This window comes from Myotis daubentonii, chromosome 8 (genome assembly GCF_963259705.1).
Source record: "Myotis daubentonii chromosome 8, mMyoDau2.1, whole genome shotgun sequence".
Classification (NCBI taxonomy): Eukaryota; Metazoa; Chordata; class Mammalia; order Chiroptera; family Vespertilionidae; genus Myotis; species Myotis daubentonii.
The window spans coordinates 58588072-58604546 of NC_081847.1; the positions used below are offsets into that span (position 1 = coordinate 58588072).

General features: G+C 38.4%; 1 protein-coding gene across 2 annotated transcripts in view; it reads left to right on the plus strand.

Moving 5' to 3' along the window:
• The window catches only part of NDC80 (NDC80 kinetochore complex component), a 39420-nt gene that overhangs the window by 1979 nt on the left and 20966 nt on the right, over window positions 1-16475 (plus strand). For both annotated transcript variants that reach the window (XM_059706521.1, XM_059706522.1), the window contains exons 3-10: window positions 2217-2294; window positions 5362-5485; window positions 5577-5749; window positions 6449-6551; window positions 9757-9846; window positions 11914-12007; window positions 14331-14437; window positions 15168-15312. In XM_059706521.1, the coding sequence (XP_059562504.1) occupies window positions 2217-2294; window positions 5362-5485; window positions 5577-5749; window positions 6449-6551; window positions 9757-9846; window positions 11914-12007; window positions 14331-14437; window positions 15168-15312 (914 nt within the window). The remainder of the gene's footprint in view (window positions 1-2216; window positions 2295-5361; window positions 5486-5576; window positions 5750-6448; window positions 6552-9756; window positions 9847-11913; window positions 12008-14330; window positions 14438-15167; window positions 15313-16475) is intronic.

Sequence of the window (16475 nt, forward strand, 5' to 3'; positions counted from 1 at the left end):
TAGAGCAGTGATGGCGAACCTATTGAGCTCGGCGTGTCAGCATTTTGAAAAAACCTAACTTAACTCTGGTGCCGTGTCACATATAGAAATTTTTTGATATTTGCAACCATAGTAAAACAAAGACTTATATTTCTGATATTTATTTTATATATTTAAACTAGGGGCCCGGTGCACGAAATTCGTGCGCTTGGGGGGGGGGGAGGGGGAGTGTCCCTCAGCCCAGCCTGCCCCCTCTCACATACTGGGAGCCCTCAGGCGTTGACCACCATCACCCTCCAATCACAGGATCGGCCCCTTGCCCAGGCCTGACGCCTCTGGCCCAGGCGTCAGGCCTGGGCAGGGGACCCCCAAACCCCTCCGATTGCTGGCTCTGCCCCTTGCCCAGGCCTGATACCTCGGCCAGAGGCGTAAACCCCCATCACCCTCCGATCGCCTGATCGGCCCCTTACCCAGGCCTGACACCTCCGCCAGAGGTGTCAGGCTTGGACATGGGACCCCCATCTCCCCCCGATCACTGGCTCTGACCCCCGCCCAGGCCTGAGGCCTCTGGCCCAGGAATCATGCCTGGGCAGGGGACCCCCATCTCCCTCTGATCACTTGCTCCACCCCCCGCCCAAGCCTGATGCCTCTGACCCAGGCATCAGGCCTGGGCAGGGGACCCCCAGCCCCCCGCCCAGGCCTGATGCCTCTGCCAGAGGAGTTGACCCTCATCACCCTCTGATCACCAATCACTGGATGGGCCCCTTGACCAGGCCTGAGGCCTCCGGCAGAGGTGTCAGGCCTGGGCGGGGGACCCCCAGCTCCCCGCGGTTGCAGGCTCCGCCCCTGAGCAGGCCTAACGCCTCTGACCTAGGCATTAGGCCTGGGCATGGGACTCCCAGCTCCCCGCGATCTCCCTCTCTGCCCCTGCCCAGGCCTAACACCTCTGGCCGAGGCATTAGGCCTGGGCAGGGGACCCCCAGCTCCCCGCGTTTGCAGGCTCCGCCCCTGCCCAGGCCTAACGCCTCTGGCCTAGGCGTCCGGCCCGGGCAGTGGGGACCCGCAGCTGCAGCGGCCCCGCGATCGTGGGCTCTGCTTTAGGCCCAGGCAAGGGACCCCTAGCTCCCGGGACTGCCAGCTTCGACTGTGCCCAGCTCCCATCTCTGGCTCCACACCTATTTCCTGCTATCACTGGCCAGGGCGGAAAAGGCGCCTGATTCTCCGACTCTTAGCTCCCCCCTGGGTTTCCGATCACTGTCAGTGGCAGGGGGCTTCTTCCTGCGTTCCCTTTCACCTCCCTGCATTGTGCCTACATATGCAAATTAACCGCGATCTTGTTGGCAGATAACTGCCAATCTTAGTTGGCAGTTAATTTGCATATAGCACTGATTAGCCAATGAAAAGGGTAGCATCGTACGCCAATTACCATTTTTCTCTTTTATTAGTGTAGATGCCATTTAACAAAGAAAAATCAACCAAAAAAATGAGTTCGCGTGTCACCTCTGACATGTGTGTCATAGGTTCACCATCACTGCTCTAGAACCTGGTCTTTTTTGCTAGCAATGGCCTAATAAATCCTTTCTTTTCAAAAAGAATTTCAGCCATGAAATTAACATATTTTGTTTAACATAAGATACAAGTTTTATTTGCTAACTGTTCTTAAATTGCTTAGGTTTACATAGTATAAGCTGCAGCTACTTTTAGGAATTTGAAATATTTATGTATGGTTTTTCTTCTGAAGTCAGAAAAAACTTTTGTAGTGTTGCATATTACTTAACGCTGAAAGATTTGTCTTGAATTGCACAGAAACTAAAAGGCTACCATTTTCAATGTTTTAGGTCTGTAATTTAGATAATGTATGTTAAGTGTAGCTGTGTTCTGATAGACTAGGCCTCAAAAAAAATTTTTTTAATGTGGCTATCCTATGATTGAAAATATTTTTTAAGTTTTTTCTTTTCCTTTAATGTTGTTATCCATAAATGTCTATATTTTAAGATAATTGAAATCATAATGTAGCTATCTTTTCTTCATAACATTTTAGCATTATAACTTATACTGTATTAGCCTATTCTCCTTATTGCAGTTATAATTGCTACTAAAAGTTTTCATAATTTTGAATTATTTTTATAGGTAATAGGAAACCTAATATGTTGGTTCTAACATATTTCCAAAAGTTTCTTGAACTAATATTTTTTTATATTTTTCTTAAAGAGTGTGTTTTCCTCCTTTTCTTAAAGCAAAGAAAAGCCATCCTTTGGAAAGTTGAATATGACCAAACCCACATCTGAAAGAAAAGTCTCTCTATTTGGTAAAAGGTAATGATATTTTTTATTAGTTCTACTGAAGGTATTCTTCAAGCCTAGGGTTGAACTAAATGCTCTCTGGATACAAAAAATTAGATAGCATGGTCCCTTTCAAGAGAAAGTTTTAATCTAGCTCTCTTCCGTTTTAAATGGTTATATCTGCTTTAAATGATGCAAAGAGATATATCAGCACAGTCAGACTACTATTCTTTGTTGATTTCAGAGGGGATGGAGGGGGGGGAGAGAGAGAGAGGGATGGAGGGAGGGAGGGAGGGAGGAGGGGATGGGAGAGAGAGAAAGATAGAAACATCAATGATGAGAGAGAATCATCAGCTGCCACCTGCACGCCCCCCACTGGGAATCAAGCCTGCAGCCTGGGCATATGCCCTGACCAGGAATCGAATCGTGACCTCCTGGTTCATAGGTCGATGCTCAACCACTGAGCCACACCAACTGGGAAGACTACTATTTTATAGTTATAAATGAATAGTTAATTTAAAATTCTATACCTAACTTTCAGATACTATGGAATCATAACATTTAAAGTTAGGAGGAACTGTTATCTAGTTAAACATTTTAGTCCCAGACTTCTTTATACATTTAAATATTAAGACTCCAAAAAGCTTTTTATTTTGTGGGCTATATCTCTTGATATTAACCATATTAGAAATCAAAACTGAGAAAACTTTAAAATATGTATTAATTCAGTTTAAAATAAGAAGCCATTACATGTTAACATAAATAGCATCTGTTTATTTTAGTTTTTCATAAACAAAGCTGTTTTAATAAGAAGCGTGTCCTTGTTTTCATCTTCGCAAATTTTGTTAATGTCTAGCTCAGTGGTTCTCAACCTTCCTAATGCCATGACCCTTTAATACAGTTCCTCATGTTGTGGTGACCCCCAACCATAAAATTATTTTCGTTGCTACTTCATAACTGTAATTTTGCTACTATTATGAATCATAATGTAAATGTCTGATATGCAGGATGTATTTTCATTGTTACAAATTGAACATAAGTAAAGCATAGTGATTAATCACAAAAACAGTATATAATTATATATGTGTTTTCCGATGGTCTTAGGCGACCCCTGTGAAAGGGTCGTTCGACCCCCAAAGGGGTCGCGACCCACAGGTTGAGAACTGCTGGTCTAGCTTAATAGAATATATTAAATTCTCATATCTGCTGCATTCAGTCTCTTACAGTATCATGCATCATATAGTCAGCCTCTGGAAAACTCCACTGTAAACTCATGAAGGAATAAAAATAAAAGGGACAAATAACATATTAGTTTTTTATGAAAATAGCTTTGACTTCTCCTGTCTCCTAGATCACACTTTGAGAAACATTGTCTAGAGTAGATCATTGGTTGCCTCGCGTGGAGGTGGAGCAGTCTTGACTATTAAGGAGCATAAGATTTGGGGGATGGTAGAAATAGTCAGTCTTTTTGTGGTAGAGATTACACAAGTGTATACATTGTCAAACCTCATTAAACTGCACATTTTATTCTAAGCAAATTGCATCTCAATAACGCTCATTTTTTTAGAGAAATGTTCAAACCTAAAATTGAGAAAATAAACTGTTCCTTTATCTCATCAAAACAAAATATAATTGTTTAAAGACAAGTCTGTTTGTTCAATTAGATAGATAGATAGATAGATTAAAGGTTAAGCACCAGTAGTATAAAGAAAAGTGGTTCTCAAATTAGCAAATCCTGAAGGGCAGTGAAGTGAGAAGGCCCAAGCCAAAGAACGTTAGAGTCTGGACAAGAAAGAACTTGAAAGCAGTAAGCAAGCTTGCGGGGAGAAATTAAGTTTGATGAACAGAGTTCAGATAGTACAGCAAAGTTCATTGTACAGACATCCTCTGGAAATTAGTTCCAGGACCTGTCCCTTATATAAAATGTCCTAGTATTTGCATATAATCCATGCACATTCTCTCATATACTTTAGATAATCTCTAGGTTACTTATAATACCTAATACAATATAAATGCTGTGCAAGTAGTTGTTATACTGTACTTAGGGAACAATGATGAGAAAAACCTCTGTACATGTTCAATGCATACACAACCCTCATAGGCCTAACTACATAGTACACATTATCAACAACATAACTTTTGTTGTTAATATTTTATTTCCATGGTTGGTTGAATCATTGATGTGGAACCCACAAGATGGAGAGCTGTCTGTAATTCAGTCTTGTGGCATCTGTCCAATAAAGAAAATTATTGTTCCAAAGATATTTAATAAAACTACAATGGTGAGCTAAAGTGGGCCATATACTTAGGCAAAAGGAGCCATTATAAAGATTTAACCAAATAAGGTTTTGTTTTGGGAGAGGGGCTTGGAATGGAGCATATATACTACAGCCATTAATGACTAAAAAATAGTAACATACATATTTATGATAAATTAACAGACACATAATATTGCATGATAAAAATGTTCATGAATAAAAGCATGCACAATGTATCTACCATCTCAAAGACAATTTTCTTTTAAGAAATAATGGCAAATGGTTTGGGAGTGAAAAAGCAATCATGGAGGGGAAAATGGAATGGCAAAAAGACTTGAATTATTGAACAGATTTGGAGAACAGTTGGTGTAGAGCAGGGGTCCTCAAACTTTTTAAACAGGGGGCCAGTTCACTGTCCCTCAGACCGTTGGAGGGCTGGACTATAGTTAAAAAAAAACTGAACAAATTCCTATGCACACTGCACATATCTTATTTTGAAGTAAAAAAACAGAACGGGAACAAATACAGTATTTGTATTTGCATGTGGCCCATGGGCCGTAGTTTGAGGACCCCTGGTGTAGAAGATCTAGTGGACTCAAAATGCACATCCTTAGAAGATAATTGCAAAGCACCAGAAGTATATTCTTTTTATATTCTACTCTTCATTATTTGCTTTTTTTCTCTACCTTGAAGAGAATTGCTTAGTTAAATAAAAATTAAAGAATTGTTGAACTTGAATGTTTGATGCTGATGTTAAAATTTAAAATCACCTTGAAAGAATTTAGATTTGACCACAGAAGAAAATAGTTTTGACTCTTTTTTTTTTTTTTTAATGTTTCCAGAACTAGTGGAACTGGATCCCGGAATAGTCAATTTGGTATATTTTCCTGTTCTGAAAAAATCAAGGACCCAAGACCACTTAATGACAAAGCATTCATTCAGCAGTGTATTCGACTACTCTGTGAGGTATTTTATAATTTTAAATAGCCTAAATTGTGAGCATTTCCTATAATTTTTCTATTATAAAATGTTTGACATTTCATAAAAATTATTGTAGTTCCTTACAGAAAATGGTTATGCATATAATGTATCCATGAAATCACTACAAGCTCCTTCTGTTAAAGACTTCCTGAAGATCTTCACTTTTCTTTATGGCTTCCTGTGCCCTTCGTATGAATTGCCTGACACAAAGTTTGAAGAAGAGGTTCCAAGAATCTTTAAAGGGCTTGGGTTTGTATGTTATATTTCTTATTAGCCTAGGCAGAATGTTAGAACACAGATAAGAATCAATCTCAATAAACTTATAAAGATTTTGAGTTAAGAGAAATAATATATTTTAAGATGGTCCCCGTGGGCAACATATGTAGGATAACTTGAAAAGCTATTTGAAGGTTATTACCTAAATACAGATGACAGATCATAAGGCCCTTAGCTACTGAAGTGACAAGGAATAGGTACGATGGGCTGGATACCACAGAAGCAATATAGAAGCAAAAAGGATAGGATTGAAGACCTGGTGAAAAAGGGGTGAGATGAAGTTAGAAAGCTGTGTAGAGTAAACACGGGGAAGAATGGATTTGGGGATGACAAGTTGCATATGTGTGGTTGATTTGAGGTACATTCAGTTTGAGGGGATAGATGATCTTTTATGAGACAAATTCATACTGGTTGTAAATTGCATTCTGTAGCTTAGGGGATATATATATATATATATATATATTCACAGTAATCTGCAGAAAAGAAACCAAAAAATACACAAAATCATCTGAGAGTAAGATGACTAAGGACAGAATCTCAACAATGATCTTCTAAACAACTCAAGACTATTGGTGTAGATGTTGAAGTTTTTAAATATAATTTCTTGGTTAATTTAGACATTTTTATAAAATCAACTTATTAAGTTAGTTTATTTTTTCTGATTTTTCATAGGTATCCTTTTGCATTATCTAAAAGCTCCATGTATACAGTAGGGGCCCCTCATACATGGCCTCACATCGTGGCAGCCTTAGTTTGGCTAATCGACTGCATTAAGGTATTTGATTTCTCATTATAAAATGTATACATAGAAATTTTTTTATCCTCAAGTTATTTTCTTTTTCTCTCCTAATCTTGCTTTTGCCAGTTACCTTAAAGTCTCCATCAGTTTTCAGTTTTCAAATGCTTGATTTTAAATTCTTCAAACTATTAATACATGATTCCAGAGGTGAGGAATAGGAAATACCATATTTGCAAGGAGAGTCATGAGCTTTTATAGTTCAAAAAAAGTGAGTCAGTAGGAAATTATTTCCCCCAAAGCACTTATTTATTTATTTCTCTTTTTAAATTAAAATTCCTATTTATTGCAAAAAGTTTGGAAAAATACAGAAAAGCTTAAACAGAAAGTGATATACCCACAACTCAAAGATAATTTAAAATATTTCCTTGAGATACAGTTTTAAAGTTACATTTTTGCTGTGAAAATTATGTGTATTTTTTAAACTTTCTATGCATATTGACAAATTTCCCTTCAGAAAATTTGCACCAGTTAAAAGCTCCTCAACAATGTATGAACATACCAATATTCCCATTCCATAGGCATTCGTGCTTTAAGATCTTTACCCATTAGGAAGGTGAAAAATAGCTTGTTTTAATATATATATTATTAAGTGATTATGTTTTGTATGATTTGTCATAATTTATTTGTACATTTTTTTGGCCCTTTTTGTATTTCATTATTTACTCCTGCTATTAATTTGAACCCTTATTTATTGAATTCAGATATTAAGCTTATCAATGTTTTTAATAATTGACATGATAATTTTCATATTTGCATTTTTTGTTTTTAAACTTGAACATTTTTCACATTATTACTGCCTATTTGTGTCTTTTGCCTTTTTTTCTTACTGATTTGTAAGTGCCATCCTCCTATATAATAAAAGAGTAATATGCAAATAGACCCTAACAGTGGAATAACCAGGAACTACTGGTCACTATGACACACACTGACCACCAGGGGGCAGACACTCAACACAGGAGCTGCCCCCTGGTGGTCAGTGTGCTTCCACAGGGGGACCACTGCTCAGCCAGAAGCCGGCTCATGGCTGGCCAGCGCAATGGTGATGGCAGGAGCTTCTCCCATCTCCACGGCAGCACTAAGGATGTTCGACTAACAGCAGGTGGACATCTCCCTAAGGGCTCCCGGGCTGCCAGAGGGATGTCTGACTGCTGGCTTAGGCCCAATCGCCTGGGGAGTGGGCCTAAGCCATCAGTCGGACATCCCTGAGGGGTCCCAGAGTGCGAGAGGGCACAGTCCCGGCTGAGGGACCCCACCACCACCACCACCCTACGCCCCCTCTCTCCCCCCCACCCCCCAGTGCACAGATTTTCATGCACCGGTCCTCTAGTTTTGTACATAAAAAATAATTAAGTTGGAGAAATTAGTTATTATGTGTAGGATGCAAGTATTTTTTCCTCTTTCTCCTCTTGATTTATATGCTGTATTTTGACTGCTCAGAGGTGTGAATTTTTATCTAGCCTCATGCAGTTTCTTTTTATAACTTAGTTTCCTGCCCTACTTAGTGCTAGAATCCTTAAAATCAATACTGTCCCCCTAGCATTATTTTGCCCATCAGCTGGCTCTTAACTAAATGTAGTCAGGCACTGGGGGAAGGATTTTGACCCATTATTCATTCTAGTACACTCAATACCCCCAATTAGAGTAGAAATCCAATACCATAGTCCCTTAATACAACTCAAATTTTATTGAACTTTATATATAACATTTATATATCAATTTGGTTTTCCTCAGTGATACCTATGGACATTGGGTAACCATCTTTCTGCTCCCCCCACCAAATAACCCTGTTGCCGCTAAAACACTTTACCCTTTTTTGTCTAAGCAGCTGTCATTATGTGTTTGGAGATAGCATTTTCACATTTATTACAGAAGGTCATGGAATACCTATTGTGGCTTCTATTGACAAGTGAGCTCCTAAGATGACTCTAAGTCTATTATAAAAGTCGAAATCTCCTTCCTATCTTGGTTTGCTTGAGGTAGTGAAACTCAACATTATAGCAATTTAAGAATCAGTGAGAGACTTCCCACTCAGGAATTCTGTATTGAGCCCTAGAGTAAGGAAATTTAATGAAATATTTTCAGTAGAAACCACATTCTTCTTTTTACTCCTAATGCATAGCCCTTTTCTTAGAAGCTTAATGTTCATTATACTAGATATACATTTATATCTTTACATTTTAATAGCAATTTCATTTAACTTTTCTTTTTTTTCCTTTTAAAGGGTTACATATATTTTTTAATATGTTTTTATTGATTTGAGAGGAAGGGAAAGGGAAACATCAATGATGAGAAGCATCATCGATTGGCTGCCTTCTGCATGCCCCTACTGGGAATTGAGCCCATATCCCTGGCATGTGACTTGACTGAAATCAAACCATGACCTCCTGATTCGTGGATCGATAGTTCCTTTCAAGGTGCATGGATTCGTGCACTGGGACCCCCGGAAAGGATAAACATCTGAATGTTTTGCTATAAATTATTATCTGTAGTAATTTTTAAGCTTAAACAATTGTACTTTTGAATATTTTATATTGTGAAATTCAATCTAAATTTCATATTTATACATACTGAAGGAGTCAGTAGATAACATTTGAGCACCAAAATTTGAGTTCATATAAAAGAGAAATAATTATTATTGGTTCACCTTTTATGTTTTGGATTCTCAGCGTTGCATTAAAATGTTTGTATGCCCTAGCTGGTTTGGGTCAGTGGATAGAGCGTTGGCTTGCAGACTGAAGGGTCCTGAATTGTACTGTAGTCAGGGCACAAGCCCAGATTCAGGCTCGATCCCCAGTAGGGGGCGTGCAGAAGGCAGCCGATCAATGATTTTCTCTCATCATTGCTGTTTCTAAGAAACTCTCTCTCCCTTTCCCTGCCTCTCTGAAATCAATAAAAATATATTTTTAAAAATGTTTGTGTATGCTTTCAATGGGTTAATAGTGTAAACATCAGCGTATTTTTCTCTGTAGAATAGAACTAAATATGGAACCCATTCTTTTTTAATCCTATGGGATTTAGTTACTAAAATATAAAGGATTATAATTTAAGGCTTAATAAAATAATCTCTGAAGAGACTTTCAAGTGTGAGCAATGTAAATGCATCGAAAAATGACACTAAAAACAATTGACACATTAGAGCTGTGTGTTTTTCTCATAAACATGTTGCTTGTGTACTGATTAGTTACATACTGCCATGAAAGAAAGCTCACCTTTATTTGATGATGGCCAGCCTTGGGGAGAAGAAACTGAAGACGGAATCATGTATAATAAGGTAACTCTGATTACTATAAATATCATTTTATAGTAATCAACTATAAATGATATTATTAAATAAATGTGTACCTTGAGATTAATATGTTCTTTTGTAGAGCTTGTCTTTTTACTTCCTGAAAAACTTCTAAAATGATTTTTTTTAAATGTTAGTCAATGGATTTACTCTTGGAGTTATACTGTAACTTCCTGAAATTTATTAGGCACAGACATTTGAAAATGTTAACTAAGTAAATGAAAAATACAAGGCAATTGGAATTAAATCATGACATGTTATTGTTAATTTATACATAATAACATTTCTTTTCCTCTCCTATCTCTTAGAACCAGGATTTCAATAAGACAGCATTATTTTAATATAATTCTTTGTCAATACAAAGCATAATTGGTTGAGTATTCAAATATTGCATATGGGGTTTTTGTTTCTTTTGTGTTTGACTTTTCAGTTAGGCATATTGCCACTTAGATCAGATTTACCACTTACAAAAATAGTCTAAATTGGTTCCCAAACCACACTCTATTGGAGCCCAGAATGACTAGCCCCACCTTATTTCCTAAAACAAACGAATTCATATATCCTAATGAGCAGACAACTCTAAGGAATAAATTTATAATGTTGACATTAAACATTAATGTCCCTTGCCATATGTAAAACAGCTATCACCATGCAGGTCCCTAAAAATATATATATATATATACATTATCTGCTCTAATTCTTATCTTCACTTTTTGGAGCATTTTTCAAAAAAAGATAGTGGAAATAACTTTAGATCCATCTTTTATTACTACCTATGAAACAGTTCAGTGATGCATGAACTGATTGATATGATATTGCCTTTTTTTTTTTTTTAACAAAGAATAATTATGCCCCTTTACTACTTCAACTATGGAGAAGCAGCTAGAAAGAAAATTCTCAAGTTGCATATGTGTACTGGACTAGGTTTATTTGAACCTCAGTTTTCACCCAATTATAAGTTCAACACGTATTAAATATTAATTTTTTTACATTTATTTTAAAGGTTAAACCAGTAAACGTTACTCTTGCTATTTTAACTATTATTTCAGATAACAATATATGGAGAAGCACTTTGGTAACTATAAAGTGTAATTTTTAATTAGAGAATTATCAACTGTTTAACTTCACCAGATTCTGAGCCACAGCTTTATGGATCCAGAAACGTGTTTTGTGTTTTTTAATCTGAAAAATTAAAATTGACCAAGCTTAAAGGAAACTGATTCATCCTCATTGAATTCACAAAAAACTTATCTAAAGTAAACTGAAAATGTATTAGTTTACCACCAGAGATACACCTTTCCTGTTATAGGAATACTCACACTGCCTATTCAGAATACCACTTTCATATCAGCCAAGTAATAAAAAGGTTGCTTGTAAGCACAGAATCAGTGCAAAGGGAATTGGTTTGTCTTGAGGGATATTTACGTCATCTAGACTATGGAAAATTCTGATCAGTCATCCTTACCTCCTAACAAAGTATGGACCAAAACAACTCATAACTGCAAAATACAGTGTTACTTTCTCTTGGATAAATATTAAGAATGATAGTATAATATTATTTAGATCTCTACTAATCATGCTGTTTTTAAACCTGAAGTTACAATGAAATTATAATCTTTATTAAGTTCTGGTTTTTACAACTAGATCTTGTCAGCTTACTTAGACTTATATGATTAATGATTCATTAAAATTTTTATAAAGTAGATTATCCCTAGTAAATAAATTTGTGCATTTTATGTTGACTTGTATTTATTAACAAGCTTCCTTGTTTGACCTTCTCAGATTCTGAAGGTACGTGTTTTTTTTTTACTGTTTACTATCATTTTTATCCAAATTTAAGTGTATTTTTCGTCCCCAGTATTAGAAATACATAGCAGACCAAGTCTGTGCGGCATTATTAATGATATAACCTAGGGTTGTGTCTCATTTATAGGAGTTCATATAGCTAATTAGTATTCTTGACTTTTTTAAAAAAAAACTTCCACTTAAAAAAGTGAAACAAAGTAAATAGAGAATCATGGTTTTGTTTTTAAAACTGCTTAACCCCATCAGTTGTTTTTGGACTACACCGTAAAATGCTATGAGAGCTTCATGACTGGTGCCGACAGCTTTGAGGAGATGAATGCAGAGTTGCAGTCAAAACTGAGTAAGTAATCTCATTCCTAGCATACTTGCTTTTGGTCATTTATAGCTTAGCTTACCATACCCAGTCCTATATAATAAAGATGTAATATGCAAATGGTCGTTATGCCGTGAAGGGTAACAACCAATCGATCGCGTCACGACCGGATCAACAGGAGGGTGGGGCAGCGAGCTACAAGCGGGCGGTGGCAGAGAGCTACAGGAGGAGGCAGGGCAGCAAGCTATGAGGGCGTATGGGGGATCTACAGGAGGGTGGGGCAGCGGGTGGAGAGCTACAGGAGGACGGCAGCGAGCTACTGGCACATGGATTCGTGTGCAGGACTACTAATCCTATCTAATAAAAGAGAAAAATGGTAATTGGCGTACAACAATACCCTTTTCATTGGCTAATCAGGGCTATATGCAAATTAACTGCCAACTAAGATTGGCAGTTAACTGCCAACAAGATGGCGGCTAATTTGCATATGTAGGCACAATGCAGGGAGGCCAAAGGGAAAGCAGGAAGAAGCCCCCTGCCACTGACAGTGATCGGAAACCCAGGGGGGAGCTAAGAGCTGGGGGGCAGGGCAAAGGCGGCCCTGGGGCCGCCTTTGCCCTGCCCCCCAGCCATGATCGGAGAATCAGGTGCCTTTGCCGCCCTGGCCAGTGATAGCAGGAAGTAGGGGTGGAGCCAGCGATGGGAGCTGGGCACGGTTGAAGCTGGCAGTCCCAGGAGCTAGGGATCCCTTGCCTGGGCCTAAAGCGAAGCCCACGATCGCGGGGCTGCTGCAGCTGCGGGTCCCCGCTGCCCAGGCTGGACGCCTCAGCCAGAGGCGTTAGGCCTGGGCAGGGGCAGAGCCTGCAACCGCGGGGAGCTGGGGGTCCCCTGCCCAGGCCTGACACCTCTGCCGGAGGCCTCAGGCCTGGTCAAGGGGCCGATCCGGTGATTGGTGATCGGAGGGTGATGAGGGTCAACTCCTCTGGCCGAGGCATCAGGCCTGGGTGGGGGGCGGAGCCAGGGATTGGGGGGATATGATGGTCCCCTTGCCCAGGCCTGACGCCTCTGTCTGAGGCGTCAGGCCTGGGCAAGGGGCCGATCCTGTGATTGTAGGGGGATGGGGGTCAATGCCTGAGGGCTCCCAGTATGTGAGAGGGGGCAGACTGGGCTGAGGGACACTCCTCCCCCCCCCCCACCCACCCAGTGCATGAATTTCGTGCACCGGGCCCCTAGTGTTTATATAAGCACTCACATTCATTTGGATGCCTACTGATTTTTACCTTCATTGTTTCCTTGGTGAAAAGAAGTAGTAGTTGAACAAAAAGAATAATGGTGTTGCTCCTCACTGGCTATGTGAACTTAACAAACTACTTGTTAAAGTTTTGCAAGATTAGATGGCCATGTGAATAAAGTATCAAACACTACCAGAAGCACAGAAGATAATCAGCAAGTGTTATTCCCCTTGAAGAATAATATTTCTCTGATATCTTTGCTTTACTATGTGAGAAATTAAAGCATCAATTAGTCAAAAGACCTAAGATTGCTTTCAGAATTTGTGACAGTTAGTGGTCCATTATATTTCCAAAGAAAACTTTTTCCACTCAGCTGTAACCTAATGACACTCAGTATGTACTAGCTAACTCTAAAATGTTCCAAAGGCATTATTTTACATTTTTGTTCCTTTTATTGAAATAGCCTTGTATATAAAATGCCAAGTAGTAGGTAAAAGAGGTAAATTTGTGTAAAGCTATTCCTCCAAAGACAATAAAATCAATCAAAACAGGAGAATATTGCCTTGCCACTATTGCCATGAAAGGTGAAAGCAATTCCCTATGTTCTCATACTCCTGATGAGGAAGCAGGATAATTTCACATGAGAAAGGGAGCAAGGTAAGTAATGTTTTAAAAAAGAAAGATTCATAGTGATCTAATACAGAAAGCGTCTATTTAGTTCTTGGATATTTCTGTTTGTAATTAGTTAATCATAAATTTTATTCATTTATTCAAACAATATTTATTATATATTTAACTGTGTGCCAGCAACTATTTAGGCACTAAGGATACAGTGATGAATAAGTGATAAAAGTTCTACCCTAATGAGCTTAAATTCTTTTAGACCGAGACAGTAATCAAATGAACAACTGTAAATCAATGGTGCTAAGTGCTATGCAGAAAAATAAAGCAGGATAAGGAGGCTAAGAGTGTAGAGGAGAAGGGAGAACAGTTTGCTATCTGACAGAGAGTGGGTGTCCTTCACTGAAAGTGTTTTGTGAGAGCATTGGTGAAAACCTGAGGGACAATGTTCCAGGAAGATTTGAGATTTTTATGAAGTTGTTGGTTTTTGTCTCCAGAGGATTTATTTAATGTAGATGCTTTCAAACTGGAATCATTAGCAGCAAAAAACAAAGCACTGAATGAACAGATCGCAAGATTGGAACAAGAAAGAGAAAAAGAACCGGTTAGTAAACATGCTTATCTTCAATAAACTTATATACTTAGCTCTTTTGGACTCTGAGTCTTTTTATTGAATACCAGCTATTTATCAGTTTTTTTAATAGATTACAAAATAAGCTTCTTAAAAGCTAAATATTTTTTATAGAACAGAACTCCCAACAAAAACACATTTCATATCTCTGGAGGTTTGTTTTCCCTTGGGATCTATCAGTCTTGGACTAATGATGTTCAGAATATGATGAAAGAGTCTTACCTATTTACTTAAGACCAAAAGATATTTTGAACCAGGTCCCCATATTATACACCTCTAGGAAGCACTATATAAGAGCCCTAATTTTTTTTTATTTTATTTTTTTAGTTAGTGGAAAGGAAGTGGTAATCAGAGTTTATATAATATAATGTATTCTAGGGACTTTCTAAAAACTGATAATATCCAGATACCTAATTTTACTTTGTGTATTATATTATTGAAATAGCTAGACTGTTCTGTAAAATATCAGATTTTAAATGTTTGGCTTTTTCATTCTGGCTCTTGACTTTTTCTATCCCAAACTGACTTCTTGAAAAATACACCTTAATTATGTAATAACAGTAAAGTCCCTTGATTTCCTCTAAAAATAAAACTCTATTTACCCTTCTCTATGATGAATTTAAGAAATATTTCTTTACTTTCAAGGAAAGTATGGAGTTATTATTGATGAGAATAACTAATTTAATGTTCTGTTCTTTTAAAGAATCGTTTAGAAACATTGAGAAAACTGAAAGCTTCCTTACAAGCAGATGTTCAAAAATATCAGGCATACATGAGCAATTTGGAGTCTCATTCAGCCATTCTTGACCAGAAATTGAATGGTCTCGATGAAGATATTTCTAGAATAGGTAAGCACAACTAATACTAAAAGACATCATTCATATTGGGATGGGGACCTGCATGGGATTTATCATATATAGAGACATCTTTGTCATCTTATCTTTTTTCCTTTAATGGTAAATAGCTAAAGCAGGCTACGAAGTTTTTTTGTTTGTTTATTGGTTTGTGTTGGGTTTTTTGTTTGTTTGTTTATTAATCCTTACCTGAGGATATTTTTTCCATTGATTTTTTTAGAGAGAATGGAAGGGGAGGGAGAGGAAGACAGAGAAACATTGATGTAAGAGAGACACATTGGTTTGTTGCCTCCCACACGGCCCCAGTTGGGGCCAGGGATCAAACCTGCAATTCAGGTATGTGCCCTTGATCAGGAATCAAACCCGCAATGGGCAGATGCTCTAACCACAGAGTCACATCGACCAGGGCTGGCTTTCAATTTTTCAGTGTTTTCTGAGGCTGCTGTAACAAATTACCACAAACTCAGTGGCTAGAAACAACAGAAAGTTACTCACTCACAGTTCTAAAGGCTAGAAGTTTAAGATCTGGCAGGACCAGCTAACTCCAAGGACTGTGGAGGGGAATCCATTCCTTACCCTTTCCAGCATTCCTGTCCTTGTGGCCATGTCACTGCAATCTCTGCCTCCATTCTGACATTACTTGATCTGTATGTCTGTCCTCTTGTCTGTATTAGTTTCTCTTTGCTTCTATCCTTAAGGGCATTTTTAAAAATATATTTTTATTGATTTCAGAGAGGAAGGGAGAGGGAGAGATAGAAACATCAATGATGAAAGAATCATTGATCGGCTGCCTCCTGCACGCCCCCACTGGGGATTGAGCCGCAACCCCGGCATGTGCCCCTGACTGGAATCAAACCCGGGACCCTTCTGTCCACAGGCCAATGCTGTGTCCACTGAGCCAAACCGTTTAGGACCTTAAGGGCATTTTTTATAGCATTTAGGGCCCACCTGGATAACCCAGTGTAATCTCTTCTCAAAATACTAAATTGCATCTGCAAAATCCCCTTTTCCAAATAAGGTAATGTTTACAAACTCCAGGGATTAGGACTTCATATCTTTGGGTGGCCATTATTCAACCTACTATACCTTCTAATGTGTTTTTAGGCACCTGGCTTTTTGAAGCCAAGAGGGACCTAACCTAAGAGCATATGCTGCCT